Source organism: Osmerus mordax, chromosome 3 (assembly GCF_038355195.1).
Source record: "Osmerus mordax isolate fOsmMor3 chromosome 3, fOsmMor3.pri, whole genome shotgun sequence".
Lineage (NCBI taxonomy): Eukaryota > Metazoa > Chordata > Actinopteri > Osmeriformes > Osmeridae > Osmerus > Osmerus mordax.
In genome coordinates, this window is record NC_090052.1 from 3,218,345 (window position 1) to 3,244,654 (window position 26,310).

The following is a 26,310-nucleotide window of genomic DNA, read 5'->3' on the forward strand; positions in this document are numbered from 1 at the left end:
GGATCTCTCTCTCTCTCTCCATTCATCACCACATGGAAACCATCTGAAACTATCCCTCCCCCATCCCTCTCTCAATCTCTCCCCACACTCCCTCCTCGTATCATCCCTTGTTTCTTCCCTGATGCCCTGTTCCTGCTCCCTCTTTCCCTCCCTCTTTCCCTCCTTCTCTCTTTCTTTTGTCCCCCGGCTTCGGCCAGTGTTGGCCGACCCTCCCCTCGTCGTGTTACCCGGTGCCAACTCAACGCCATTTTGTCTCTCTGTATTCTTTGTCTCTTATGTACACACACGTACACACATACTTGCACCTCGAGTTCGAGTGCAAAGTTTGAGTTTGCACGTAAAAAAAAACAAAAAACGATGGGTTAAATAGGCAGTAGTAGAAATAAACTATGCATCAATACTCCACTGAAACATGACTGTAATAAGGGGTTCTAAAGCCTAGCAAAAAGCATATGCTCTTGTAACTACAGTGGCCTGAAAATGTGGTCTGTAATCATTGGTCTGTAATCGCCATCTGCTGGTAGGAACCGTGTACTGCCTGAAGAACAGCCTGGGAAACGAGAGGACAAGAGCGACAGACACAGAGAGAGAGAGGGAGAGAGAAGGACAGTGTTTTAGCACAGTCCTCCACAGACAAGTCACGTCCTGACTGTCTGGTTGCCCACAGCAACCAGACATGATGTCATAGACAGTTGAACTTGAACTTGAGAAGGGGATGTTGGTGGTGGGGTGAGTTGAGGGGGGGGAGGGGGGGCGGGAGAAAGCGCTAGGGGAGATAAATAGACACAGAGAAAGTGAGGGGGGGGGAGAGAGTGTAACTGAGAAGGGAAGAGTCACTAAGCCCAGACGCTGCTGGGACAGTGCCCAGAGGGGGGGTGGATGGATGGAGGGAGGGAGGGGAGGGGAAGGGAGTATTTATTCATGCGACCCTGTTAGCGTCAAAACCAAACAAAAGGCCGTTCCCCCGGAGGGCCAGAGTTTCCTAGACTTGACTTCCAGAATGCTGGCCTGTTCCAGGCCGCTGCCAGGTCTCAGCAGTGGGCGCCGGGTGCTCGGCAGTGGGTGGGCTCGGTAGTTAGTCATCTCACTTCTAGCATTCTCTTCGGCTCTTTCTCTCTCTCTCTCTCTCTCTCTCTCTCTCTCTCTCTCTCCCCTCTCTCTCTCTCCTCTCTCTCTCTCTCTCGTGATCTTTCTTCGTCTTTCTCGAACGAGAATGGACATTTCTTTCAATCGTCTTTACAGAGCGTTTACGACAGACATACAGGCTTTATGCGTAGAGATTCTCACGAGTGGAATTAGTAGCATTTCCTACAGGTTACTAGTCAACAGCAACTAGTGACCACTTTGACTCCAAGAGGGACATCTGGTGGCCAAGTAAGGAACTGTCTATTCTACAGCACTACTGGGTTAACACCAATCCTCTTTTGTTCTCTCTCGCTTTCTCTCCCTTTTACAGTCCTGGTTCCTCTGACACGACCTATCTGCAAACCAGCAACTAGAATTCTTTCTTCACAATCGGGAACCTGATCAAGGAAAACAGAGGAAATAACCCACAGGAAATCGCCCTCCTCCAAACCCCGCCCCCTCGCCCCGTCTCCCACAGCAACAGGCACGCCAACCGGGAAATCGGCACGAGCCAATCAGATGATCACTCAACCTACACAGAGGGAACCCCCAACACTCAGAGGATACGAGGAGGAGGAGAACATGGTAAACGCAGGAGAGAGGAAGAAAGGTCAGTCAACCAGCCAGCCAGCCAATCAACCAGCCAGCCAGCCAATCAACCAGCCAGCCAGCCAGCCAGTCAGTCATTCATCTCTCAGAGCCAGCATACAGATGGAGCAGGAACTCGAGGAGGAACGTGGTGGGAACGCGTTGGTCATCCAATGGAACCCCTCAGCTCGACAACAGTCGCACCAGTCAGCACGTGGAGTAGGAAATTGAAATGCAGAAAAAACATCACGTCTAGAGAACCCCCCCCCCCCCCAAAAAAAACAAAAAACAAACAAACAACAAAAAAAAACATTTGGCAGAATGAACCACCCGGAGACAATTGGGTCAAAGTGGTCGCACCATCCCAGCCGCACGCACACTCTCACAGACACGTACACACCTCAAACCCACCGCAACCTCCTGGACCCCGTTGACTTTACCCGGCCCCTCTAATACTAACCAGACAGAGACAATGCCAAAAGAAACATATCGTGAACAAGGAGTTGCACTACAATCTGAACAAACACTAATCTTTTGATGTGCACTATTACATGCAGGCTGGCGAACAAGGAGAAACATCCTTGATGCGAGGCAGAGTCGTCTCCTTCCCTCAGTCTAACGGTCTACGAGCCGGTTCATCTGCCTCACAGCTGCTCCTCTAAACAGCAGCTCCAGACCAGCACCAGGCGACCAGCCTCCAGGACCTGGCATCGTAACCCCAAGACTGAAACCCAAGCTGGGCTAACGCGACACTACCAACCAGCTCCTAAGGCCCATACTCTCCTTCAAACGATGAAGAACGGCAAACACAAGTCATTAAAGCACGGCGTACGTCCATGCACGGCCACACACTGACATAGGGACAGGCCTCGTCGTCATGCACGGCCACACACTGACATAGGGACAGGCCTCGTCGTCATGCACATCGTGACCCATGTCGGCTGTCGGGGTATGTGAGCGGTTTGTGGCGAAGTACAGAAATAGGTGGTGTGACTGCCTCCCCCCTAGATACTATGCACTCATGATTATGACCAGTCACATCTCTCCACTTCTTGTATCAGACAAATACCCCCCCCCCCCCCAATATACCATACACACATCCATACTAACACACACACACCTGGTAACCCCCCCCCCCAACTCCCCCTTGGCCCTATTTGTGTAAAGAAAAAGAAAAAAAGTTATCTTCTGTTATCTTATGTCTTCTCTTATTTGACTTGTTCCGTTTGAATTTGTACCAATTTTTTTATTCGATTTTTGTTTTGATATTTGAAGCACCTTTGACAGCACCTTATGGGAGAGGGAGTGTTGGGGTGGGGTGAGGTGGGGGGATAGATGCGTAGACAGGGTGGCTTGATGGTGAGAGGGTGCCAGTAGAGCGTGTTGGAGGGGGAAACGGTGAGGATGAGGTTGCTACGGAAACCCCAGTACCGCTCTTTCCTTCTGTCTCCCTAAAGTTTACCCTCCTTGTTTACACTCCCAGAATGCACTCGTTCCAAGAACAGAGCGCCACACTGCGGAGCAAAATCAAATATGTGACATATCTCTACCCATGATGCTCGGGGAGGAGGAGGAGGAGGAAGAGGAGGAGAGGAGAGGCCTGGGGTCAGAGTTCAGTCAGCTGTTTTTTTAGGGGCGGCCTGATAGGATGAGGGGTTGCTATGGTAACCAGCTCTCTGTCCCAACCTCGCCCCCTTACCCAGCCTTGGTAAGACAAACATAGAATTCAATCAGTCCTTGTTGATCAAAGTGCACTAAAGTTACCTTACCTTACCAGCCAACCATAGGACAGGACTCGGCCCGGGGCAGGAAGCAAGGCTTCACTTTCCTGGTCTCAGTCGGACACAAACAACCACCACTAGTTAGGGCACGGCATCGCTGAAAACACACACACACACACACAGCCACCTGCTAAAAACACACACACACACACAGCCACCTGCAAACCTTTTTAGCAACAGTCAGTGTTGAAAACCAGCACCCAGCCAGATTGACTTGAAAGGGAAGTCTTAATGTTATAGGACAATCTGAGGAAGCCTTTAGCTTTTTGTTTTTATCCTGCCTATTAGAACCCACCATTTAGTATTCATCAAAAGATTTTTACGAAACGGAACATAAAAATCCAATCGACTTCAACCCACCTCACAAAATAACTGGACTGCCCATGCCATGTAATTCAGTGCAGGGAAGCCGACTAACGAAGTGGTCGTTGCCAATGGCGACCATCTCATCCGTTCCACGAGGAAGAACTAGCTAGCACTGCGGGGATAACTCTTTCAGCAAGGCTACTGGGGATTTCTTTTCTAATCTATGGAAGTGCCTCTGTATTCCCATTATGCAATTTGTTAAAACATGAATTCAGGTTATTTTCTTTCTCACATATAAGCTATGGTGAAATCTTATGCCTGGAAAGGGAAGGGGTGGTGAGCTCACTAGATAATCGCAAGCATCTTTATATATATATATAATACACATATATATTTATAGATATATACATTTTTTTATTTGCAAAATAAGCTCTGTGGCAGTCTAGTTATTTTTTGAAGCGTGGCACAGATATGTATCTCAAACCGCTGATTCGCGCAAAAGTACCAGTATCATGAACCCACACACACACACACACACACACACCCGCGTCTGATACAGACACAAGCCTCCAGACACACAGGCAACAATAGAGGAGGTGACGTTGTGGTGTAGTCAAAAGATCGGTTTTAGGCGGACGGATTTCTTAGTTCTTTGTTGTTTCGATGGGAAGTATTGTTATTGAAAATTGAAAATGATGTGTATGTTGATAGAGCCATGTGCAATGCCTTGGATAGATGAATTGTGTTTGTCTGTTTGATTGTTTTGAGGGTGTAAAGAAAAGGAAAGAGTGGGAAGACCCTCTGTTTTTTTGTTTTCAAGTCCTTGCGCTCCGGGACTCTAAATACGAGAGCTGAGAAAAAAACCCAGTCTTTGTAAGTTTGGGGATTTCTTTTTTTTTTTTATTATAGCTTTTTTTTAAAGAAATTCTTTTGTTTGTATTGATTTGTTTTCAAAATGTGGGAGGGCTGAAGGAACGTGTTTGCATAACAAAAAATATATATCACTAAATGAAACTGGTGCTTTTTACAAGATAAAGTACAGTCAAACTCTATTATACATACATAATAAACAAAATTAAGTGTTATCATAAAGCAAAAAAAATAATTTAGGAAAAACTTTCATTATTCTATTTCTCTTTTTGTATTTACCAAGGGGGGAGGGGTTCATTGTGTGACAAAAGGCATTTTTCTTCAACCTTTGACCCCTAGGGAGAGGGAAGAGACCTCAGCACAGTCTGAAGGAGAAAGGGCTTTCTAAACAGAGGCATGAACTAACACAGTACTGTCTGTGTACAAAGTCCTGTTGCGATACACAAAATCATTATCGCCACACGACTGGCTATCCTTGACAGCCAAAACATGCCCTTTTATGGTATAGAATCCCTCTTCTGTATTCCAATTGGTTTACCCTGTGGACATCAAACTGTCCAATCAGAGTAAAGACAACATTTGGTGTACTAAAGACAAGATCTTCCCGCTTCTGGGAGATGCATCTGAATTGGAATCCGATTTTGTAGAAAAGTGTTCACTCCAAACCCGGGTGACTTTGCAGTGTTTGGCGAGATGGGAGATGTGTTGTGAAATCCATTTTGGTAGGTGTAGTTGATGTGTAGTACTCCTGTCTCGACCTGAGGAGAGAGAGAGAGAGAGAGAGAGAGAGAGAGAGAGAGAGAGAGAGAGAGAGAGAGAGAGAGAGGAGAGACTGAGGGAGACCCTGAGAACAGGTGGAGAGACCACAAGGTGAACCCTTCCCCCTCCACACAGGCTCCCTGTCCCCACCACGGTGTAAATGACTATAAATATTCTGTTTGGTGACGTAGTGTTAATAGTGACAGAGCATCTTAAAGGTTGTCCCTAAAAAGTGCCTTTTGTTCACAGTCTCCATCTTGTAATCCCGAGTGCCCGTCTCAAAAAAAGCCCCCCTCCTTCTTCCTTTCTTCTTCTATATTCTCCTCCTCTTCTTCTTCGAGCTTTTCAAAGCAGTATATATATAGTACTAAAGGAAATTGGTGTGATTTAGTTCCTCTTTTTATTGTTGAATAATTCAGAAAAAAAAATCCACAAAAAAAAACAGAAAAAAAAAACATGTTTTCTTGTCTTGCTTCTCTTCCTCTGTCCTTTGTCTTCTTCTGTCTCTCTTGGACACTGGAGTAGTCTGTAGCCGTGTAAACTTCTCCTTCCCTCCTTCCCCTTCTCTTTCATCCCTTCCTCGGAACGGGGAGGGGCTGAAGAAAAGAAAAAAAAATGAAAACGCAAAACCTTTTGTCTGAGCAGAATGCAGTTAGCTCATATGTTATCCTGTCTGTACGCTTCACATTGTATTCCCATACCTCCAGCTTCTCCATTCAAACAGCTAATGTAAGTGAACAAGTTACACCTGCAGGCTCTGGGTTGGGGTGTGGTGAGGTCGTGGCGTGCCCGGGGGTGAGAGGTTTTTCCGTGGGGAACAGAGGATGATGATTGGTCAATCCTGTCCGGCGGGGGGTTAAAAGTCACCTAGGAGCTTCTCTTTGATTGGACTATCGGAGGGAGCTGGCCAACAGGGAGCAGAGTAGAGTAGAGTAAAGGGCAGGCTTGTTTGTCATTATTTTTCTCTTTCTCTTTTTTTATTACTTAATTTGGAATTTGCGTTCATTTGATCAATTTCTGGTTATTGTATAACATAGGCAGTGAAGACTGTAGACCTGCAGTGGTATGATAGCACATTGCTAGTGGTTGTATGTGACCAGACCCTTGTATTAAAGTACCTGATGACAACCAAGCACCTTAGCGGGTCAGAGCCAGACAAGGAAGTGTGTCAGTCACACAGGAAACCCAGTCCACAGAAACAGAGCAGCATTAGAGCCCCTCACAGTGAAATGCAGAGATCCAACCCAACACGCTTCCTTAGAGCTGGATGAATCCCAACGGGTGACGTGGAAATGACCACCAGCAAACTGACTTGACACAGACCCTAGTGCCCCCCCCCACCCCCCACGAGAACATGCAGGTGTTCTATTATTCCGTCTCCATTGAGTGAAGCCAGCATCAGTATTGATGATCCAGTCCCAGCCAGACAGGAGGCCGGCCACAGTTGAGAAGCCATAACGTGGCACGGAGCCTCACAGAGAGCCTCTGTGTCTCGCCCTATAGAGAGAGGCGCCGTGTCTCGCCCTATAGAGAGAGAGCCTCTGTGTCTCGCCCTATAGAGAGAGAGAGGCGCCGTGTCTCGCCCTAGAGAGAGTGGCGCCGTGTCTCGCCCCAGAGAGGCTCCGTGTCTCGCCCCAGAGAGAGAGAGGCTCTGTGTCTCGCCCTATAGAGAGAGAGCCTCTGCGTCTCGCCCTATAGAGAGAGAGCCTCTGTGTCTCGCCCTATAGAGAGAGAGAGGCGCCGTGTCTCGCCCTAGAGAGAGTGGCGCCGTGTCTCGCCCCAGAGAGGCTCCGTGTCTCGCCCCAGAGAGAGAGAGGCTCCTGGCCATCCGTGATCTTAGTTTGTAAGTTTTTACGTCTGTAGGGCACAGTGTTTACTGTAGTATATCCCCCCCCCCGTTGGACAGTTTCCCTCCCTGCCCCCCCCGGGAGCGTTTAGTCACCCCCCTCTTCAGACACACCTCCCAGAGCCTGTGGTGAAATGCATGTGTTAATTACAGTTTCTTTTCCATAATAAGAAAAACACAGTTTGAAAAGAGCAACACCTTCAACTGATTGAATAAAAGGATGTTCTTTACTGTAACCTACTGTACATGTCTGGTTATTCTTTTGTTTCCCGGAGCCGTTGTTTGTGTGTGGTTTTATTTAACCTGTCTGTGAGCAAGGAGTGCATGCCACGCTGTTTTAAAGAAAGATGTAACCTAGCGGACAGCAGCAACTGTAGAATAAGATGTTTAGCATTAGCAACTCTAGAATAGAATGTTTTAGCATTAGCAAATCATTCATAAAACAGTAGTACTTAACAAAATACCTAGTCTTTTACCATAGCCAGAAAATACAACGAAGAAATCCCGGCTGTGTCCCTAAGATGCTCAGAGGAAATAACGAGCCCCAGTCAGTCTTGATATATTGCTGAAGTTTATTCATGAAGCAGCGCTTCATCTAAGCACATGTTGTTGCTGTACAACGTCGGCGTCGGTGAAAGCCATCCGCACGGACCCGACACACCTCGGTGAGCTGAACACACTCAATGAATCACCTTCTCCAGTCTCTTCCACGTGGACCCACAGGTCGCCAACTGAAGGCTTTGATGCTGACCCGTCAGGACACGTACCCACCATGGAACGGTGCCCTGTCTCTTGGTCCCCCCCCCCACACACACACACACACACGGTCAGTGGAGGTCCGCAGTATAAGGCATGACCCCGCTGCATCCAGCTAAATGTGTCCTGTTTGTTCATGGTTAAAATGTCGACGTTGCAATGTAAGGCTGGATTATAACAACTATGGCCCACGGACACATCAAAACCTGGTTGTGGGGCCCGGGGTTGGGTGGCGATACTCTACAAGCGCACCCTTTCTTCACGGCCTTCTTTAAGGTTGTTTCTGATGTAGGTTACTGGGTTGCGATGTCCCAGGATTTGGTCCCGCCTCCTCAGTTCAACCTAGGAATCTTGGGCCCTGTTCTAATACTTAATACCGCACACATTTCCATCAGACTAGGGGGATGTGTTTGAATGATGGATACTACACTTCTGAGGGCTTAGGATGGGGGCCTAAGAGACGTGTGTGTGTGTGTGTTTTAAAAAGTGAATCACAGACAGGCTGTAGACATGTTCTTCATCATTATCACTTTAGTTCGGTTTCCCTCTGCTCTGAACCTCCCACACCCCACCCCCTTCTCCGCCCAAATACACCCCAGCAGTACATCACCTTTCACTCACAGGCATGTTATCTCTATAATGCTCGACTCACCACTCACGTACACTCAGTTTCTCTCTCACACGCGCACAAGCGGACAAACACGCACGTACTCACTGATAACATCGTAGAAGTGCATCGAGGAGAATCTGCTTCCATCAACATCCAGTAAACAGTGTTACAAGCTTAGATATGCATATCAATTCTTTTGTTTCTTCTTCTTGTTTTTTTTTTGTTCTTCTTCTTTTTTTGAACTTTCCTTAACTGATTCGCATCCACCTACACTGGCAGGCTGAAACAGGCGCACCTTCGGTAAATCCTTAGCACATCAACCCCCCCGCCCCCCCCTCCCATGTTCCCAAAAGCTCCTTTAAAATCCTCATAGACCTATCTCCCCCTTTAAACAAGTCACACACACATTCCATTGGAATTCTAGTGGATTTTGTCATAGCCACCAGCCGCCACCCCCCCCCCCCCCCCCCCAGTCACCCTTTGACCCCACCATGCAACCCTAAATAGACCTCTACTACACAACTTAAGGTTTGTATAGCATTAACGCCCCCCCCCCCCCCCCCCCCCCCCCCCCCCCCATATAGCCGTCATCCACACCAATATCCCTCCCTCTCCTACTCCCCTTCCCTCTGCTAGGCCCTCCTCCTCCGCCTCCCTCGTAGTGGCTGTACAGTGGGCCCTGGAGGCTGCAGATGGGTGGCTGTACAGTGCTGGGCCCCAGGCTAGTATGCTGTACAGTGGGGGTGCAGTCCTTGTGCTGGGGGAGGGTGGCAGGGGGGAGGACAGGACAGGGGAGGAGGGGGAGGGAGGGAGAGCGGGGGAGGCATCTCATTCGTCTTCGAAGCCCTGGTTGAGGAGGAAGTTGGCCGCCAGGTTCTCGTTCTTCTCGCAGGCGAAGTAGGCCTGGATCACCAGCGCCTCGGGGAACCCCATCGCTTTTAACTGGAGAACGAAAACACGGGGAGGTTAAATCAAGCCATGTGACGCGGGGGGTTGGTCGGATGCGTTGCGTTTCGGCTCCCGCCCTGCATTTCCCCCCCCCCCCCCAGCCTCGCTCACCCTCTCGATGGCCTCCTTCTCCTGTGGCGTGACCTGGATGTAATTGACGGGGGCCCCTTCCTCCCCAGCGGCCCCCAGCTCCCCCGCCACCTCGGGCCCCTCGGGCTCGTTCAGCATCTGGATGAAGCGCTCCTGGTGCTGGCTGATTTGCTGCCATCGGAGGGGGGGGGGGGGCGGGGGGGAGTGAGAGAAAGAAAGAAACACAGGAAGACAGAAGATGGAGACGTGGAGAACAGGTTTGCATCGAGTGCTTTCTCAACGGTCTGCGTGCACACGCGTGTGTGCGTGCGTGCGTGCGCGCTACCTGTAGAAGAGGAGGGTTCTCCCGGCCCAGCTGTTGTAGGACAGCCGACAGCAGGGAAGGATTCTGCTGGATCACCTGCCTCATGTTGTGGAACTGGGGCTGAGTACGCAGGAACTCGAGGGGGTTCTCTCCTACACACACACACACACACACATTAACCTCCCCTCACGCCCGGGTCCGGAGCAGTCCAGCCGTCAGCAGGAGACTCACCCTCAGCGACAGCAGGCGTGTCGGAGGAGGTGCGCCCCGAGGCTGGAGACGGGGACCGAGGGATTCGTCTCCTGGATCGGACTGCTGGGAATACCCTGGAGACACACACACACACACACACACACACACACACACACACAACAGGGTTGGAGAAGCGCAATCCTGCTCCACTCGGCTACAAATGGGAGTCGGTGTTGACATTGTTGTACAGATCTTCAGGTCGTGATGTACGTGTGTGTGTGTGTGTGTGTGTGTGCGTGTGTATGTGTGTGTGTGTGTGTGTGTGTTCCCTCACAGTGAGCAGGTACTCCACAGCTCTGTGTGGGTTGTTGAAGCTGGCGCGGAGTGCAGCCACAACCCTCTCCCTCTCGTAGCCCATGGACATGATCTCAGTCAGCATGGTCTCGTACTCTGCCCCTGTCACTGGACAGCACACCCACACAGGTCAGCACAGGTCGGCAACACAAACACACACCCACACAGGTCAGCTCCACCTACCCACACAGGTCAGCACCCACCCACACAGGTCAGCACAGGTCGGCAACACAAACACACACCCACACAGGTCAGCTCCACCTACCCACACAGGTCAGCACCCACCCACACAGGTCAGCACAGGTCGGCAACACAAACACACACCCACACAGGTCAGCTCCACCTACCCACACAGGTCAGCACCCACCCACACAGGTCAGCACAGGTCGGCAACACAAACACACACCCACACAGGTCAGCTCCACCTACCCACACAGGTCAGCACCCACCCACACAGGTCAGCACAGGTCGGCAACACAAACACACACCCACACAGGTCAGCTCCACCTACCCACACAGGTCAGCACCCACCCACACAGGTCAGCACAGGTCGGCAACACAAACACACACCCACACAGGTCAGCTCCACCTACCCACACAGGTCAGCACCCACCCACACAGGTCAGCACCACACCCACACAGGTCAGCACCCACCCACACAGGTCAGCACCACCCACACAGGTCAGCTCCACACCCACAGGTCAGCACCACCCACACAGGTCAGCACCACCCACACAGGTCAGCACCACACCCACACAGGTCAGCACCACACCCACACAGGTCAGCACCACCCACACAGGTCAGCCACACAGGTCAGCTCCACCCACACAGGTCAGCTCCACCCACACAGGTCAGCACCACACCCACACAGGTCAGCACCACCCACACAGGTCAGCACCACACCCACACAGGTCAGCACCACACCCACACAGGTCAGCTCCACCCACACAGGTCAGCTCCACCCACACAGGTCAGCACCACACCCACACAGGTCAGCTCCACCCACACAGGTCAGCACCACACCCACACAGGTCAGCACCACACCCACACAGGTCAGCACCACCCACACAGGTCAGCACCACACCCACACAGGTCAGCACCACACCCACACAGGTCAGCACCACACCCACACAGGTCAGCACCACCCACACAGGTCAGCACCACCCACACAGGTCAGCACCACCCACACAGGTCAGCACCACCCACACAGGTCAGCACCACACCCACACAGGTCAGCACCACACCCACACAGGTCAGCACCACACCCACACAGGTCAGCACCACACCCACACAGGTCAGCACCACCCACACAGGTCAGCACCACCCACACAGGTCAGCACCACACCCACACAGGTCAGCTCCACCCACACAGGCCAGCACCACACCCACACAGGTCAGCACCACACCCACACAGGTCAGCACCACACCCACACAGGTCAGCTCCACCCACACAGGTCAGCTCCACCCACACAGGTCAGCTCCACCCACACAGGTCAGCACCACACCCACACAGGTCAGCTCCACCCACACAGGTCAGCACCACCCACACAGGTCAGCACCACACCCACACAGGTCAGCACCACCCACACAGGTCAGCACCACCCACACAGGTCAGCTCCACCCACACAGGTCAGCACCACACCCACACAGGTCAGCACCACCCACACAGGTCAGCACCACACCCACACAGGTCAGCTCCACCCACACAGGTCAGCACCACCCACACAGGTCAGCTCCACCCACACAGGTCAGCACCACCCACACAGGTCAGCTCCACCCACACAGGTCAGCACCACACCCACACAGGTCAGCACCACCCACACAGGTCAGCTCCACCCACACAGGTCAGCACCACACCCACACAGGTCAGCTCCACCCACACAGGTCAGCTCCACCCACACAGGTCAGCACCACCCACACAGGTCAGCACCACCCACACAGGTCAGCTCCACCCACACAGGTCAGCTCCACCCACACAGGTCAGCTCCACCCACACAGGTCAGCACCACACCCACACAGGTCAGCACCACCCACACAGGTCAGCACCACACCCACACAGGTCAGCTCCACCCACACAGGTCAGCACCACCCACACAGGTCAGCTCCACCCACACAGGTCAGCACCACCCACACAGGTCAGCTCCACCCACACAGGTCAGCACCACACCCACACAGGTCAGCACCACCCACACAGGTCAGCTCCACCCACACAGGTCAGCACCACACCCACACAGGTCAGCTCCACCCACACAGGTCAGCTCCACCCACACAGGTCAGCACCACCCACACAGGTCAGCTCCACCCACACAGGTCAGCACCACACCCACACAGTGTGGCCAGGTTCTGCCCTTCACTCACCCAGAGCAGAAGAGGCTTCCACTCCCTGGCCTTCTGCTTCAGGGTCTGAGCTGCAGGCATGGAGGGGGGGGTCACACACACACCAACACTCAGCACATTTTCAACAGCGCGCACGGAAAGGTAGTACACACACTGAACTATACGCTGGGTTATGTGAAAATATTACGTTTAGGCTTAAGCTGCTGCTAACATCTCAAATGAATGTAGAACGTCAATCTGTATCGGAGTCTAAATGAACCAGTCAATGGGAACTAAACTGTATCGACACTGTATCTCAACAAGGAGGATCAGGTCATGGTAATAGTTAGAGCGATCCTCCAAGGTACCTGGCTGGTGCCGGGGGCTCTGTGCCCGCTGAGGAGCTCTCCTCTTTGGCCTCCTCTGGAGGGATGGGTATGGCTGCGGGGGTCGGGGCCGGGGCCGTGGAGGACGAGGACCCAGAGTCCTGGACCGGGGGTTTGGGGGTCTCGGAGGGGGGGGATGAGACCGCAGAGGTGGACTTGGCCTGTGGAGCCAGGTGACAAGACACAGGGTATCTCCATTGCAATGCAGTTCAGTGAAGTGTAGAGGTTTGAAGTTGTGTGAATGGTAGACTAATGTCTAATGCTGAGCTTACACAATAAAGCAAGGAACTTGGGCTGAGATAATGAGTAAGCATTGTTACTGATGTTCACAGGCTCCTGTCATTATATTCACAACTGTTTTAACCCTGTTTAGTTATTTCGTTGTTTACCTTGGACACCATGACAACTACAAAGTTCTTCTCGTCTATTTTGTAGTCCTTGATAGGCATGTCATCCTGCAGGATCTTGCCAGCGTAGATGAGCTTCTGTCCAGACACAGGGAAGTTATCTTTCCCTCTCTCTGTTTCGATCTTTTCCTTCAAGGCTTTCACCTGTGGACAAGGAAAAGGGGATTGTTTAAAGACGGGATGCACACAAAAGACTCCATCCATTGAATCCTCATCTTAATCGAAGTGTCATGGCAGGTGATTATGTTCTAACTGATGCCAATTTAAAAGTAATTGCGATAATTGGAAATAAAGTACATTAATATGTTCTAGCAATCTGTTAACTTAATGAACAGGTCTCCGCGACTGGCGACTGATTTAGGGCCTTGAACTTTGGTCCAGCAGTCAGCAGACCAGGGAAACATATGTCAGATTGTGGCTCGCTAGCTAAAATGTGCTAGCCAAAGAACTTCACATCTTAACCCCAATTATTAGCTCAATATACCTTAGCTGATTGAGTAGAACGCTAAAAACGTAACTTTAGTTACGATAGTGACTAACTTGCATTTACGAAACAACTTGTCAAACATTACTACTATGACAGCTCCCTGGTCAACTATTCAGCTAGCTGGCTAATGTTGGCCATGTCATGCTTAAATTTAGCCACGGGATTCATCATAGCTGACACCAGTAGTGCTAGCTGCTAGGTAGATCTATTAGCTACTGTAACCCGCTAGCTAATACAAATCACTTGTAGTTAGCTACTTTGTAAGTAACTATTAGTACTATGATTTGCCACCATGCTGTAAAGTATATCTTATGTGTCTGGTTGATAATGTATACAGCCAGCAGTCGAACTTAGCTAGCTGGCAAGTACCTAGCTTAGCTAACCACACAGCTTGTTCTCTTGAGCATGCTAGCATGCGTAGCTAAGTGCTATTACTGCTAGAAAAATCAGGCACTTACCGTCTGGTCAGGGTCTATGTCAATTTGGATGGTCTGCTGCTGCAGGGTTTTTAGCGTGATCTGCATTGTAGCAGTTACTGTACTGTCTTTTATGTATAGTTTCGTAGATGGGTGAACTTCAAGAAACCTCCAAAATGTTCATCAAAGGTGGAAAATTCTATCGAGATGATATGCATCCATGAAATGTGTTTCCATGGGTGCTCAGCAAACCGCCATCTTTGACTACAAGGGAAGTTGGTGCCGCGTCAAGGTTTCTTCCTGTGCGCTGGGGTTCATGTGGGGGCCTCTTGGGCCGGGAACAGATATTCATCTTTTCAGTATTTGTATTAATAAATCTAGATGTAGTTGGTTTACGAATTCACGAATCTATCATATAACCGGGAAATATATTAAAAATAAATTTAACATGCCTGGCTAGCATTTATTGCTGATAAGCTAATTGGACAAACAACTATAAAGCAAACACACACACACACTTGTGTCCTGCGTCACCTGTGTACAAGTGAAAAATACACAAATACATTATCTATCATGAATATGTTTATTGGTCTTTTATAAAATTCTAGAAATAGCAGGCAACAGGAAATTAAAGATGATGACACGGTGCAGGTTGTTAACAGCCAGTCCAGTAATAACAACAACCTTGTCGATGGTAAAGCTTTCAACCAAATCAAACTTAACGTCTTATGTAACGTGACAGAACAGAGGTTTAACGCAGAAAACAGGATTCCTTGTAACACGAGCAAGAATTATATAATTAACGTTTATTCAGTTCAGCCATTTGTAAAGCGCTGACGTCTACACTGGTAAGCACGGATGTTGTGGTAGATAGACTCATGTTGTAGGCTACAGGCCTCATCTGGAATCTCAAACCCTTTGTTCAACTGCACTCTTTCCACTGACGGGTGAAAACCAAGTTGACCCTGAATCTGTTACTAAGATCCGCCTCAATCATGCCCCTTTTGTTTCAATACTGACTCAACATAGGCCTACCAATACTCTACTATTAAACTGCAACCAGAATGTTAAGAATGGAAGAGGTACATACTGTGTAACATAAAGCTAAGTAAAAAAACAAAAACATCTCATGTACTGTTTGTCATCAATTTACATGTATTTCAAACTGGTAGTTTCTGTGCTCCTACGATACACTTTCTCCACAATGGCTAAGGCACTTTCTAGAGACATTTGAGAAACCTTTAATTTGTTTGTTTTTCCATTGAATAAAATGAAACACGGCCTCAAATGTGCGATACATCATTTACAAGACGGTAACGACGTTTCTCATGAATAACATGTCAGCTGATCCTTTGGGAAACCTTGATGCCCTGTACCACACCAATCTTATGATACCGTTTAATCTTCAAACATTCATTACCTATCTGTAAATCATGGTCATACAATTCAGCCACCAGCCAAGCCTTTATATAGCATGGTACTGTAGGTCGGGCTCATCTCCAGTCTTTAAACATACGCAGTCAGATAATCTGGAGACCTACAAAACGAATGAACGGGAACATCATGAGTCAAAGAAACCTTAAACAATGGAAGTTAAGCATTTTGTACATGGTACAGAAAACATTAACTGAATAAGGAGAGAGGTGGCCCTCAGTTGAAGATGGGGCCTCTGAAGGGGTAGAGGAGGGGGCCACTGCTGGTGACTGGGGTGAGGGTGAGGGTGAGGGGGTTGGGTGAGGGTGAGGGTGAGGGGGTTGGGTGAGGGTGAGGGTGAGGGGGTTGGGTGAGGGTGAGGGGGTTGGGTGAGGGTGAGGGTGAGGGTGAGGGGGTTGGGTGAGGGTGAGGGTGAGGGGGTTGGGTGAGGGTGAGGGTGAGGGTGAGGGGGTTGGGTGAGGGTGAGGGTGAGGGGGTTGGGTGAGGGTGAGGGTGAGGGGGTTGGGTGAGGGTGAGGGTGAGGGGGTTGGGGGACTGGAGGACTGGAGGTCGGGCATGCTTCATGCAGGCCGGTCGGGGGCGGGTTCCTCTTTTGGATGAGAACCAAGTGTCTGGGAGTCAGAGAGTGAAGGAAGAGAGTGAGTCTGATTGGGTGGCTGGTGTCCATGAGAGATTTAGGAATGGAAAGAGGGAGGAGAGTAATGACGGAGCGTGGAGGGGGGGGGGGGGGGGGGGGGGTCGGGGGGGTCTACTCCTGCGGGGGGCAGGGGGGCGGGGGGTCTACTCCTGCGGGGGGGCGGGGGGTCTACTCCTGCGGGGGTGCGGGGGTTTCGTTGGCGTTGTTGTCTGTGATCTTGTTCTCCACCTCGTCGTCAGAGAGCAGGTCCAGAGAGGCTCCCTCCACCTGGAGCTGACGCCTGCCTGAACGACTGGAGGAGAAACTGATAGCACCTCCTCGTCTGGGGAGGAGAGGAGAGGAGACAAAAGAGGGTTGAGGAGAAAATGTATATATTAACTCTCAAACTCTGTCTGTGTTTGCAGTATGTGTGTGTGTATACGGTGTGTGTGTTTATAGCATGTGTGTGTTAGCCCCCGTACCTGAGCCGGCTCTTGAGTGTGTTGACCTCTCGGCTGAGGCCCTCGCTGGCCTCGGTGGCGTCGTCCAGCTCCCTCTGCAGCTTCCTGCGGTAGGCGTTAGCCCGCGTGGCCTCCTCCTCCGCCTCCTCCAGCTGTCTCTTCAGCTGCTTCATGCGCGAGTTAGCCTTCTCCATCTACACACACACGCGGTCACACACACGGTCACAGACACACACACGGATGTATCAGAGCTGTATACTTGGAACAAGGTTGCCTCACCTATAACATGTGACAACACGTGACAACTTGAGACAAGGTGGCCGACCCCTGTGTGTTACTCTTTCTCACCTGCTCTTTGAACTGGTCGGCATGGCGACGCTCGTCCTCCACCTGCATGCACACCTCTTTCAGCTTCTTCTCCGTCCTCCGGACCAGCTTATTGGCTGCTGCTCTCTCCCTGGAAGGGGCGGAGCCATGGGAGGTTAAAGACAGACACCTGACAGAGCCGATTGGAACCATTCCTACTCAACTATTCGGTCCGTTTATTTTGCTCAATATCTGAAAGAGATGGCCTATGGACAAGCTAACACCAATAGTTAGGGTGTTTGAGGATTTCGGAAAAGTGTGTGTGACTGTGTGTGTGACTGTATGTGTGTGTTCGAGTCTCACTTGGCCTCCTGCTCCAGTTGTTCCTCCAGCTGCAGGATCTTGGACTCCAGGGTGGTGATGGAGGCCTTGAAGCGGGCCTTGACCGAGCCCTCCAGCTCACCCAGCTTGGCCCGCAGCTCCTTGTTCTGCCTCTCCAGCTGCTGACGGGCGTTCTCGCTCTTCTGGGCGGCGCTGCGCTCCCCGCTCAGCTCCGTGGTCAGGGTGTCCACCTGGGGGGGGACGGGAGGGGGTGTGAAACAAGCGGTCTGGATCTGCTTTCACTCCTTCAGAGTCAATTAGTACAGGGTTGGATTGGGAACTTGATTCCTTTATTTCAACTAGCCTTGGGATAATCGCAGTTTCGGTACTTTGATGTTGTTTCCTGTATCTGTATTCCCTCTTCCTCATCGCATGACCCTTACTGTCCCTCCCTCCCTGCCTGGTCTCCCCCAGGTCCTCCCACCCTCCCTGCCTGGTCTCCCCCAGGTCCTCCCTCCCTGCCTGGTCTCCCCCAGGTCCTCCCTCCCTCCTTGCCTGGTCTCCCCCAGGTCCTCCCTCCCTCCCTGCCTGGTCTCCCCCAGGTCCTCCCTCCCTCCTTGCCTGGTCTCCCCCAGGTCCTCCCTCCCTCCCTGCCTGGTCTCCCCCAGGTCCTCCCTCCCTCCTTGCCTGGTCTCCCCCAGGTCCTCCCTCCCTCCCTGCCTGGTCTCCCCCAGGTCCTCCCTCCCTCCTTGCCTGGTCTCCCCCAGGTCCTCCCTCCCTCCCTGCCTGGTCTCCCCCAGGTCCTCCCTCCCTCCCTCCCTGTCTGGTCTCCCCCAGGTGCTCTACCTGCATGGTGGTCTTCCTGAAGCGGTCGTTCAGCAGCTCCATGTTGCCCTGCTCCTCCTCCAGCTCCTCCTCCAGCTGGGCGATACGAGCTTCCAGGCGCCTCTTCTCATCCATCAGGGCTGACCTGGCGTGCGCACACACACACACACACACACACACACACACACACACACACACACACCCACAGACACACACAGTGGGTTAGGGCCCGGTGGATTCACGGATGGTGTCAGGGCCGGCCCAAGCCTTTTTGGGGCCTTAAGCAGAATTGATTTGGGGGCCCCTCGGTGTCGCCAATTATTATAACATTTTTCTTAATTGCCGTATTTCTTCGATTAAACTTAGATGTATTACACATTGTTCATTTTTGCTGCGCCGTTTATTCGAGGGCGGCGTTTATTTGAGGGTAACGTTTAATCGAAGAAATACGGTATTTTAGGCTAGCTGCGCTAGAATGCTAGCGTGTTAGTTGGCTACATTAAATGTTCTTAAATAGTTTGAACAGTACGGTCTTCTAAGTCACCGATTAAGCAAAGAGAAAATGTCAATGTTAATTAGAATAGCTAGCTCTATCTAATCTGCTTTTTATTAACGCTGATTTGCAAGGAATGCAAGAACAGTTAGCGTTAGATAGCGAAAACACCTAGACTAACTACCGTACTGTAACCATGTAAACTAGTTTAGCTTGCTAACGCAAGAGAATCTGCTTCTCTCCAGTTCTTTCAATATATAATTTAGACAGGCGTTAGCAATAGGCTAGACTGCTATTCGTTTTCTGGCAATTTTTTCGTAAGCTTCCCTTCTAATGCCGACTAACAGCTAGTCTCTAGCTAGAGTCATTTGCTAAGTAAGGTATGTTGATGTGATATTTGAAACGTATTTAGCTAGCAGTGCACAAGTGCAACACGAGAGAATGTTCATTAAAATGACATGCTGCTACAGCACTAGGTATTTCAGGACATGCTGCTCCTACCGTATTTTTGGTGCAGCGTTTAATCGAGGGCAGCGCTTAATCAAAGAAAAACGGTACATTAAACTGTAATTTCATGTGCTCTTGGGGGCCCTCTGGAGGCCACGGGGGCCCTAAGCAGCCGCTTAGTTCGCGTATGCCTTGGGGGTCCGTGTACTTTGCGGCCAATGGATTTTCGTTTTGAAATAAGAATTTCCATGTTTAAGCACATCAAAGAAAATCAGATAACGGGTCGTTTTTGTTTTCCGTTTTCTATTATCAAAATGGAAAATGGGTAGTTTTCCGTTTTTTGTTTTCCTATTTCTAAATGGTAGTCGGGAAACAGCTCTTTTCCCGATTTTGGTTTTCTAATTTCAAAACGAAAATCCATTGGCTGCAAAGTACACGGACCCTTGGGCCGGCCCTGGATGGCGTTCTCGACGTCAAACCCTGTTCCAGCGGAGGGTCACCTACTTGCCCGAGGTGCTGTTGGAGATCTCGTCCGCCAGCTCGTCCCGCTCCTGCTCCGCATGGCGACGCCCCCTCTCCGACGCCGCCAGGTCCTGCAACACGGCGTCCGATGATTGATATGATCCAATCACACACCCAGGAGAGACATGTATCGCCCCGTCCCCGCCCCCCGCCCCAGGAGGCTGGGGCCCCCCCGCCCCGGGAGGCTGGGGCCCCCCGCCCCGGGAGGCGGGGGGCCACCAGCTGTACCTCGTGAAGTTGAAGGATCTCAGCCTCCAGGCTTTTCAGCTTCTTCTCGTTCTCCTTGGACTGGGAGAAGATCTCGTCTCTGGAGGCTCGTGCATCCTCCAACTCCCTCTGGTAGTCCTTCATCTGGGCCTGACACACACACACACACACACGGTAAGCATGGCCTCGTACACACAAACTCGGAGAGAACCAACACTGAGAAATGATTACGATTCTCTCGTGCAGTCTTAGATGGGATCTGTCACCCAACATAGCCACGACACAACAGTGAAGAGTGATTTACTGTTTGGCTCCAGTTCCATCACCGGTGGTAGGTGCTGGTGTTACCTGGAGCTTACGGAGCTGTTTGATGGCCTCGTCCCTGGCCTTGTTGGCTCCCTGGATGTGGCCCTCCATGTCCTTCAGGTCCATCTCCAGCTTCTTCTTGCCGGCCACCGCCAGGGCCCTCTGCTTCCTCTCGTCCTCCAGCTCCGCCTCCATCTCTCGCACCTGGGGGAGGAGGGGAGGGAGAGGGGAAGTGGACAGGGGTGGGGAGGGGAGGAAGTTGGGAAGTTCGAGAGGGATGGGGCAGGGGAGGGGAGGAAAGGGGACAGGGGAGGGGGGTAGGAGAGGAGAGGAGAGGAGGGGAGGAGAGAATATAGGAGAACAGACGAGAGGAGAGGGGAGAAGGGGAGGAAAGGAAGGGAAAATAAAGCGGAGAGGAGGGTGTGTTAGGGGAGGGGAGGAAAAGCAAGGAGAGGGGGGAGGGGGTTGGGAGTCAAACCCGGAGTAGTCATGAGGGCACAGGTGGTGACGTGCCATCACTTTGTACTGCTGTATATTGTCGTCAATCCAATCCATCCAGTGTTACTGAAGTTCTAGAACCACCTCTCTCTCTCTCTCTCTCTCTCTCTCTCTCTCTCTCTCTCTCTCTCTCTCTCTCTCTCTCTCTCTCTCTCTCTCTCTCTCTCTACCTGCTTGACCAGCGCCCTCTTCTTCTCGTCGTTCTGGTCGTCGCGTCCCTGCAGGTCCCTCTCGTACTGGGCCTTCATGGCCTGCATGTTGACCTCCAGTCGCAGCTTGGCGTCCTCCGTGGCCTGCAGCTCGTCCTCCAGCTCCTCCAGCTGAACCCGCATCTCCTCTAGCTGCTGGTCCAGGGAGCGCTTGGACTTCTCCAGCTCGTGGACCTGGGACGGAGCGAGGGGGGGGGGGGGGGAGGAGGAGGAGGGAGGTGGGATAGAGAGAGAAGAGATACAGAGAGAAGAGATATAGAGCAGTAAGGAGTGAGGGAGTGTGGGAGGATCGAGAGAAATAAAGAGAGAGATGGAGAGATAGAGTGGGAGAGGGAGGGAGATAGAGGGAAAGAGAGAGAAGAAGGAAGTGGGAGAGAGAGTGAAGAGAGAGAAAGAGAAAGAAATAAGAGATAGGGAAAGAGAGAGAGAGATGTACATATAAACATGGAGAGAGAAGCGTGGAGGAAGAGGGGAAACAAGCTTGAATAACTATATAACTTCCTTGGACTAGAAGGTTCCAACTCTTACTCAGGGCAGGAGAATCGAAGATCACAGGGACACTCACGTTCTTGCCCACATCGTCCTTGGAGCTCATCAGGTCCTCCATCTCCGCCCGGAGCTGCTTGTTGACTCTCTCCAGCTCCTCCTTGGCCTCCAGGGCCTCGTCCAGGGCCCGGGTCATAGAAAGGGCCTTGGTCTCCTTCTCTCTGGCCTCGGCCTCCGCACGGTCACGCTCCTCGGCGTAGCGGGCCGAGATGGTCTTCTCCTCGGCCAGCATCTGAACACAAACGTGAAGAAGGCTCAGACTTGTGTTTTTTTATGTACGTTTTTATTTGTCAGTTGGAAACTTTGGGATTTGACGTCAGTGAACTCTTATCAAATTCTATAGCCAGTTCGATTGAGCTCATCCAGCAGGGGGAAACGGAAAGAAACACTCTTCAAATGATTCACATATTTGACCCTTCTGACCTGGTCAAACTTCTTCTGCTTCTTCTCCAGGTTGGAGACGATCTGTCGCTGGTGGTCCAGGTCCACCGTGAGGTCGTCCAGCTCCTGCTGCAGGCGGGTCTTGGTCTTCTCCATCTTGTCGAAGGCGGAGGCCTTCTCCTCCAGGCGCTGGGCGGTCATCTCCATGTCCTTCTGCAGCCTCCTCTTCACCTCCTCCAGACCCTCCAGAGCCCCCACGTCCTCCTCCAGCTTCTTCTTGGTCTCCACCAGCTACACACACACACATAGGTACACACACAAGGAGGATATAGGAGAATGATCCGGTAGGAGTTGCATGTGTGTGAGTGTGTGTGTGTGTGTGTGCATGCCTGTGTGTGTGTAAGTGTTTAAGTGTGTGTGTGTGTATATGTAAGTGTGTATGTGTGTGTGTGTATGTGTTTGTGTGTGTGCATGTGTGTGTGTGTGTGCGTATGTAAGTGTGTAAGTGTGTGTGTGTACCTGGGCCTGCTGCGTGGCCAGCTGTTTCTCCAGGTTCCTGCGCGCCTCCTCGTCCTCCTCCTGCAGCTCCTGCAGGGCGCTCTTCTCCTCCTCCAGCTGACGGATACGCCCGCTCAGGTTCAGCTTCTGACGGGTCTCCTCCTGGAGCAGCTCCTGCTCGCACACACACACACACACACACGCACGCAAGTAGTCAACAGTCTTTCCTATGCATATGACAGTATGTACAGCTACTGCGAGGGTAGTGTGTGCCTCGTGAAGGTCCATCTCACTTGGGTGTCCTGCAGTATGCTCTCCAGACCAGCGGTGTCCTTCGCCAGCTTGACGCCCTTCCTCTCGGCGTCCTCCAGCAGGGCCGACACGCTGTCCAGCTCCGTCTGCAAGCAGGCAAAGGTTCAGGGCCTCCCCATAGTCAGCTGTACCGCAGGGCCTGACGCACGGTGCGCGCAAGCGTTTGTGTGTGCGTGTCTGACTTGTGAGTGTGTGTGAGACGTGTCTGAGGTCCCATCTTTGTGAGTGTGTGTGTGAGGTCCCATCTATGTGGGTGTGTGTGAGGGTGTGTGAGGTATTATCTACATGAGTGTGTGGCAGACATGAGCGGTCGAGTGCATCCCGACCTGCAGCTTGTGCACCCGCTCGGCCTGCTCTCCCTTGGCCCTCTCGCCCTCGGTGACCCTGGCCATGACCTCCTGCAGCTGGGCCTCTAACTTCTTCCTCTTGTGCTCCGACTCGGTCTTGGCCTGCTGGAGGCTCTTCACCTCCCCCACCAGCTCCTTGTTGGCGCTCTCCTGGCTCTGCTTGTTCTTCTCCAGGTTAGCTTTGAACTGGACGCAAGAGAGCAGAGCACTTCAGAGGGAGATACTTGCCTAGGTCCGTCGACAGTCAGTTTTGAGGATGACAGTTGCCGTTTGGCTTGGGAGGCTATGACGGAGTTTGTGGGGGCATTCAACCAGAGGGCAAAGAACATCTTGGTTGACGTCAAAAGTCATCTAAATAAAGACCTTTCTCTGTCATCGTTTGTGTTTCCCGGTGTCTGCGTGAGAGCAGCAGCCCTACCCTCTTGGCCTGCTCCAGCTGCTCAGACAGCTCCTCCAGGGCGGTGGAGTGCCTCTGCCTCATGTCCAGGAACTGGGCCTCGTGGTTCTTGGTCTCCTCGTCGATGGTCTTCTTCAGCTCGGTCACCTCCTGCTCTCGCTTGGTCCTGACCGAGTGGATGGGAAGGGGTTGAGAATGATGAGTTTAAGATCCCCCCCCACCACCCTCACCCCCCAGGAAAAGACAGAATCCAAGCCAAATCCCCAGGTCGGGACTCCCACACAGGCAAAACAGACTCAAACCACACCAGCCTGAATTCTCCTTCCCTCGCACCAGTAGACCAACCCACGGGAGCACCGAACAAGTGTTTTCGAGGACCAGAGCGTCCGCAGAAGTCCCCCCCCCCCCCGCGCCCCAGTTCCCCGACCCACCTGAGCTCCTGCTGTGCGGCCGTGGTGTCCAGCGTGTCCTCCAGCTCCGTCTTCAGGGCCTCCAGCTCCTCGCCCAGGTCCCTCTTCAGCTTCTCCGCCTTGTTCCTGGAGAGCTTCTCCGACTCCAGGTCCTCCTGCAGCTCGGCCAGCTGGGCCTGCAGCTCCCGGACCTGCTTCAGGGCGTTGTTCTTCTGGGCCGCCTCCTCGTCGCCCCTGAGGAGCACGCACACACACACACACACGTCAAATTCACATGCATGGATGTTGTGTACTGTGTGGCCATCAGGAGATCAATCAAGAGGGTTTTTGTAATCGTCCAGAGCAAAATCGCTGGACGTAAAGATGTTGCAATGCTCGTGTTTACCACAGGGGGGCAGTATAGGATCGCGTACGAGTTTTCTTCCCTTAAAGAGGTGATGGCGGTCACAGTCTGAATGGGGTAGCGTGAATGAGTTGTACCTGAACGTCTGAGTGTGTTTTTACTGGCCACTGAAAAGTACAGTCTAGAACACGAAGCCAACTTTGATACACACACACATTCCAACCTTGTGAGCTCTCCAGCATAAACACTATTCTTAGAGGTCTGGCCAGCACCATATCATGACAGGAGAACAAAACAACGATAAACACTCCCAGGTTATTTTTAATGGCTAGATTATAGGATTATCTGTGTGTATGTCTACTGGAACCCAGCTCCATCACAGTTAAACCTGGTTATGACCTAGAAAGCGGTTGAGGCCGTCTCGGAAAGCTGCGAGGATGATGACGTCTCCACAAAGGCATGTGGAGTCACGTCAACGGTCGTCACTCAGAGAACAAGTCACCCTCAACTCTTAGTCCGTCGTCGTCATTCGACTTCCCGCCATTTTTGAACAGCTGAACCACGACGCGAGGGAAAAGACAAACCCATTGACAGGGGACTTATCGTATGTAGCCTGTACTGACCTCCTCTCTCTCTCTCTCTCTCTCCCTGTCGTCCTGCCTCTCACCTGGACTGTAAGGCCTGCAGCTCCTCCTCCTTCTTGGCCAGCTGGACCTTGAGCTCCTCTATCTGGGCCTGCAGCTCCGCGATCTGGTCCTGCAGGTCGGTGGTCTCGGCGTCCAGCTTCCTCTTGGCCTTCTCCAGCTCCTGGCGCATCTTCTCCTCCTTCTTCAGGCGCTCTGGGGGGATGGGGGGGGGAGAGAGGGAGAGATGAGGGGGACGGGGGGGAGAGAGGGAGAGCAGAGGGGGACAGGGGGAAGAGGGAGAGAAGAGGGTGGATGGAGGGAGAGAGGGAGGGAGCGCAGAGGGGAAGGGGGGAGAGTGGGGAGAAAGACGGAAGAGGAATGGAGGGGTTGTTGGGTATCTGTTACCGGGTAGAACCTGTGAAGCTTGTTTGTGCTTGAGATTCCTACACTGTTAAGTGACTTCTCTGACTACACAGATAAGTCGGGCGTTTTCTGTGTGTTAGGAGTTGTGGAGGAGCTCCAGGTAAGGACTGAGAGAACTGGGGTTTGATCCCGTGGCGATGGTACCTTCCAGATCGCTCATCATGATCTCCTGCTTGTTCTTGACCTTGCCCAGGTTCTTGGCCTTCTCCTCCTCGTCAGTCAGCATGGAGGTCATCTCGTTGATGCGGTCTTCCTGAAGCTTCTTCTCCTGAGGGGGGGGGAACGAAGAAAGAGATGGATGTTGTTTAAAAATATTAGTTGAGTGATATCTGTGGCAATGTTTACTTGGTTCAAATTGTTGTTGGTGTTGGATGGATTAGTCTGTTCGGCTTCTTGAACCACTCCCACAATGAAGAGTGAGAACACTTCTGATCTGATGACACCCTGGTCGAAGGTTAAACACTGGGGGTTCCTCACCTTGAGGAACTTGGAGTTCTGGTCCTCGAGCTGCAGGATGTCCTCCTCAAACTTCTTCATCTTGGCCTCGGCCGTCACCTTCTCCAGCTGCAGCTTCTGCCGGGCCGCCTCCTCCTCGTCCAGCTGCTCCTCCAGGTCCTGGATGTGGGTCTGCATCTTCTTCTTCTCGTTCTGCATGCCCTGGTTCCTCTCCTCCTCCTCCTCCACCCGGGACTCCAGGTCGTGGAGGATCTCCTCCAGCTCCTGCTTCTTGGCCGCCAGGCGGGCCCGCATCTCCTCGGCCTCGGCGAACAGCTCCGTCTCCGCCTGGAGCTGCTCCGCCAGGATGTTCTTCTCCTCCGTCAGCTGAGGAACCACAAACATG

At 51.9% G+C, this 26,310-nt stretch overlaps 2 protein-coding genes across 2 annotated transcripts in view; both read right to left on the reverse strand.

Moving 5' to 3' along the window:
• Positions 1-9,225: 9,225 nt before the first annotated feature.
• On the reverse strand, positions 9,226-14,795 carry LOC136940281 (UV excision repair protein RAD23 homolog A-like). The gene is given in 10 exon segments (XM_067232329.1): positions 9,226-9,583; positions 9,701-9,850; positions 10,005-10,135; positions 10,215-10,269; positions 10,271-10,309; positions 10,510-10,637; positions 12,888-12,937; positions 13,214-13,392; positions 13,621-13,782; positions 14,584-14,795. Coding segments are annotated over 10 exon segments (1,074 nt in total). The 5' UTR covers positions 14,650-14,795; the 3' UTR covers positions 9,226-9,469.
• A 1,985-nt stretch (positions 14,796-16,780) lies between these two features.
• LOC136940283 (myosin-10-like) overlaps positions 16,781-26,310 on the reverse strand; it is a 49,221-nt gene continuing 39,691 nt past the window's right edge. Inside the window, 19 exon segments of the mRNA XM_067232331.1 lie at positions 16,781-16,934; positions 17,074-17,246; positions 17,401-17,509; positions 17,722-17,930; positions 18,526-18,649; positions 19,949-20,037; positions 20,195-20,323; positions 20,522-20,683; positions 21,148-21,360; positions 21,752-21,964; positions 22,156-22,404; positions 22,633-22,785; positions 22,905-23,009; positions 23,250-23,456; positions 23,689-23,833; positions 24,099-24,311; positions 25,088-25,259; positions 25,614-25,737; positions 25,947-26,291. Of these exon segments, the coding sequence (XP_067088432.1) occupies positions 16,781-16,934; positions 17,074-17,246; positions 17,401-17,509; positions 17,722-17,930; positions 18,526-18,649; positions 19,949-20,037; positions 20,195-20,323; positions 20,522-20,683; positions 21,148-21,360; positions 21,752-21,964; positions 22,156-22,404; positions 22,633-22,785; positions 22,905-23,009; positions 23,250-23,456; positions 23,689-23,833; positions 24,099-24,311; positions 25,088-25,259; positions 25,614-25,737; positions 25,947-26,291 (3,288 nt within the window).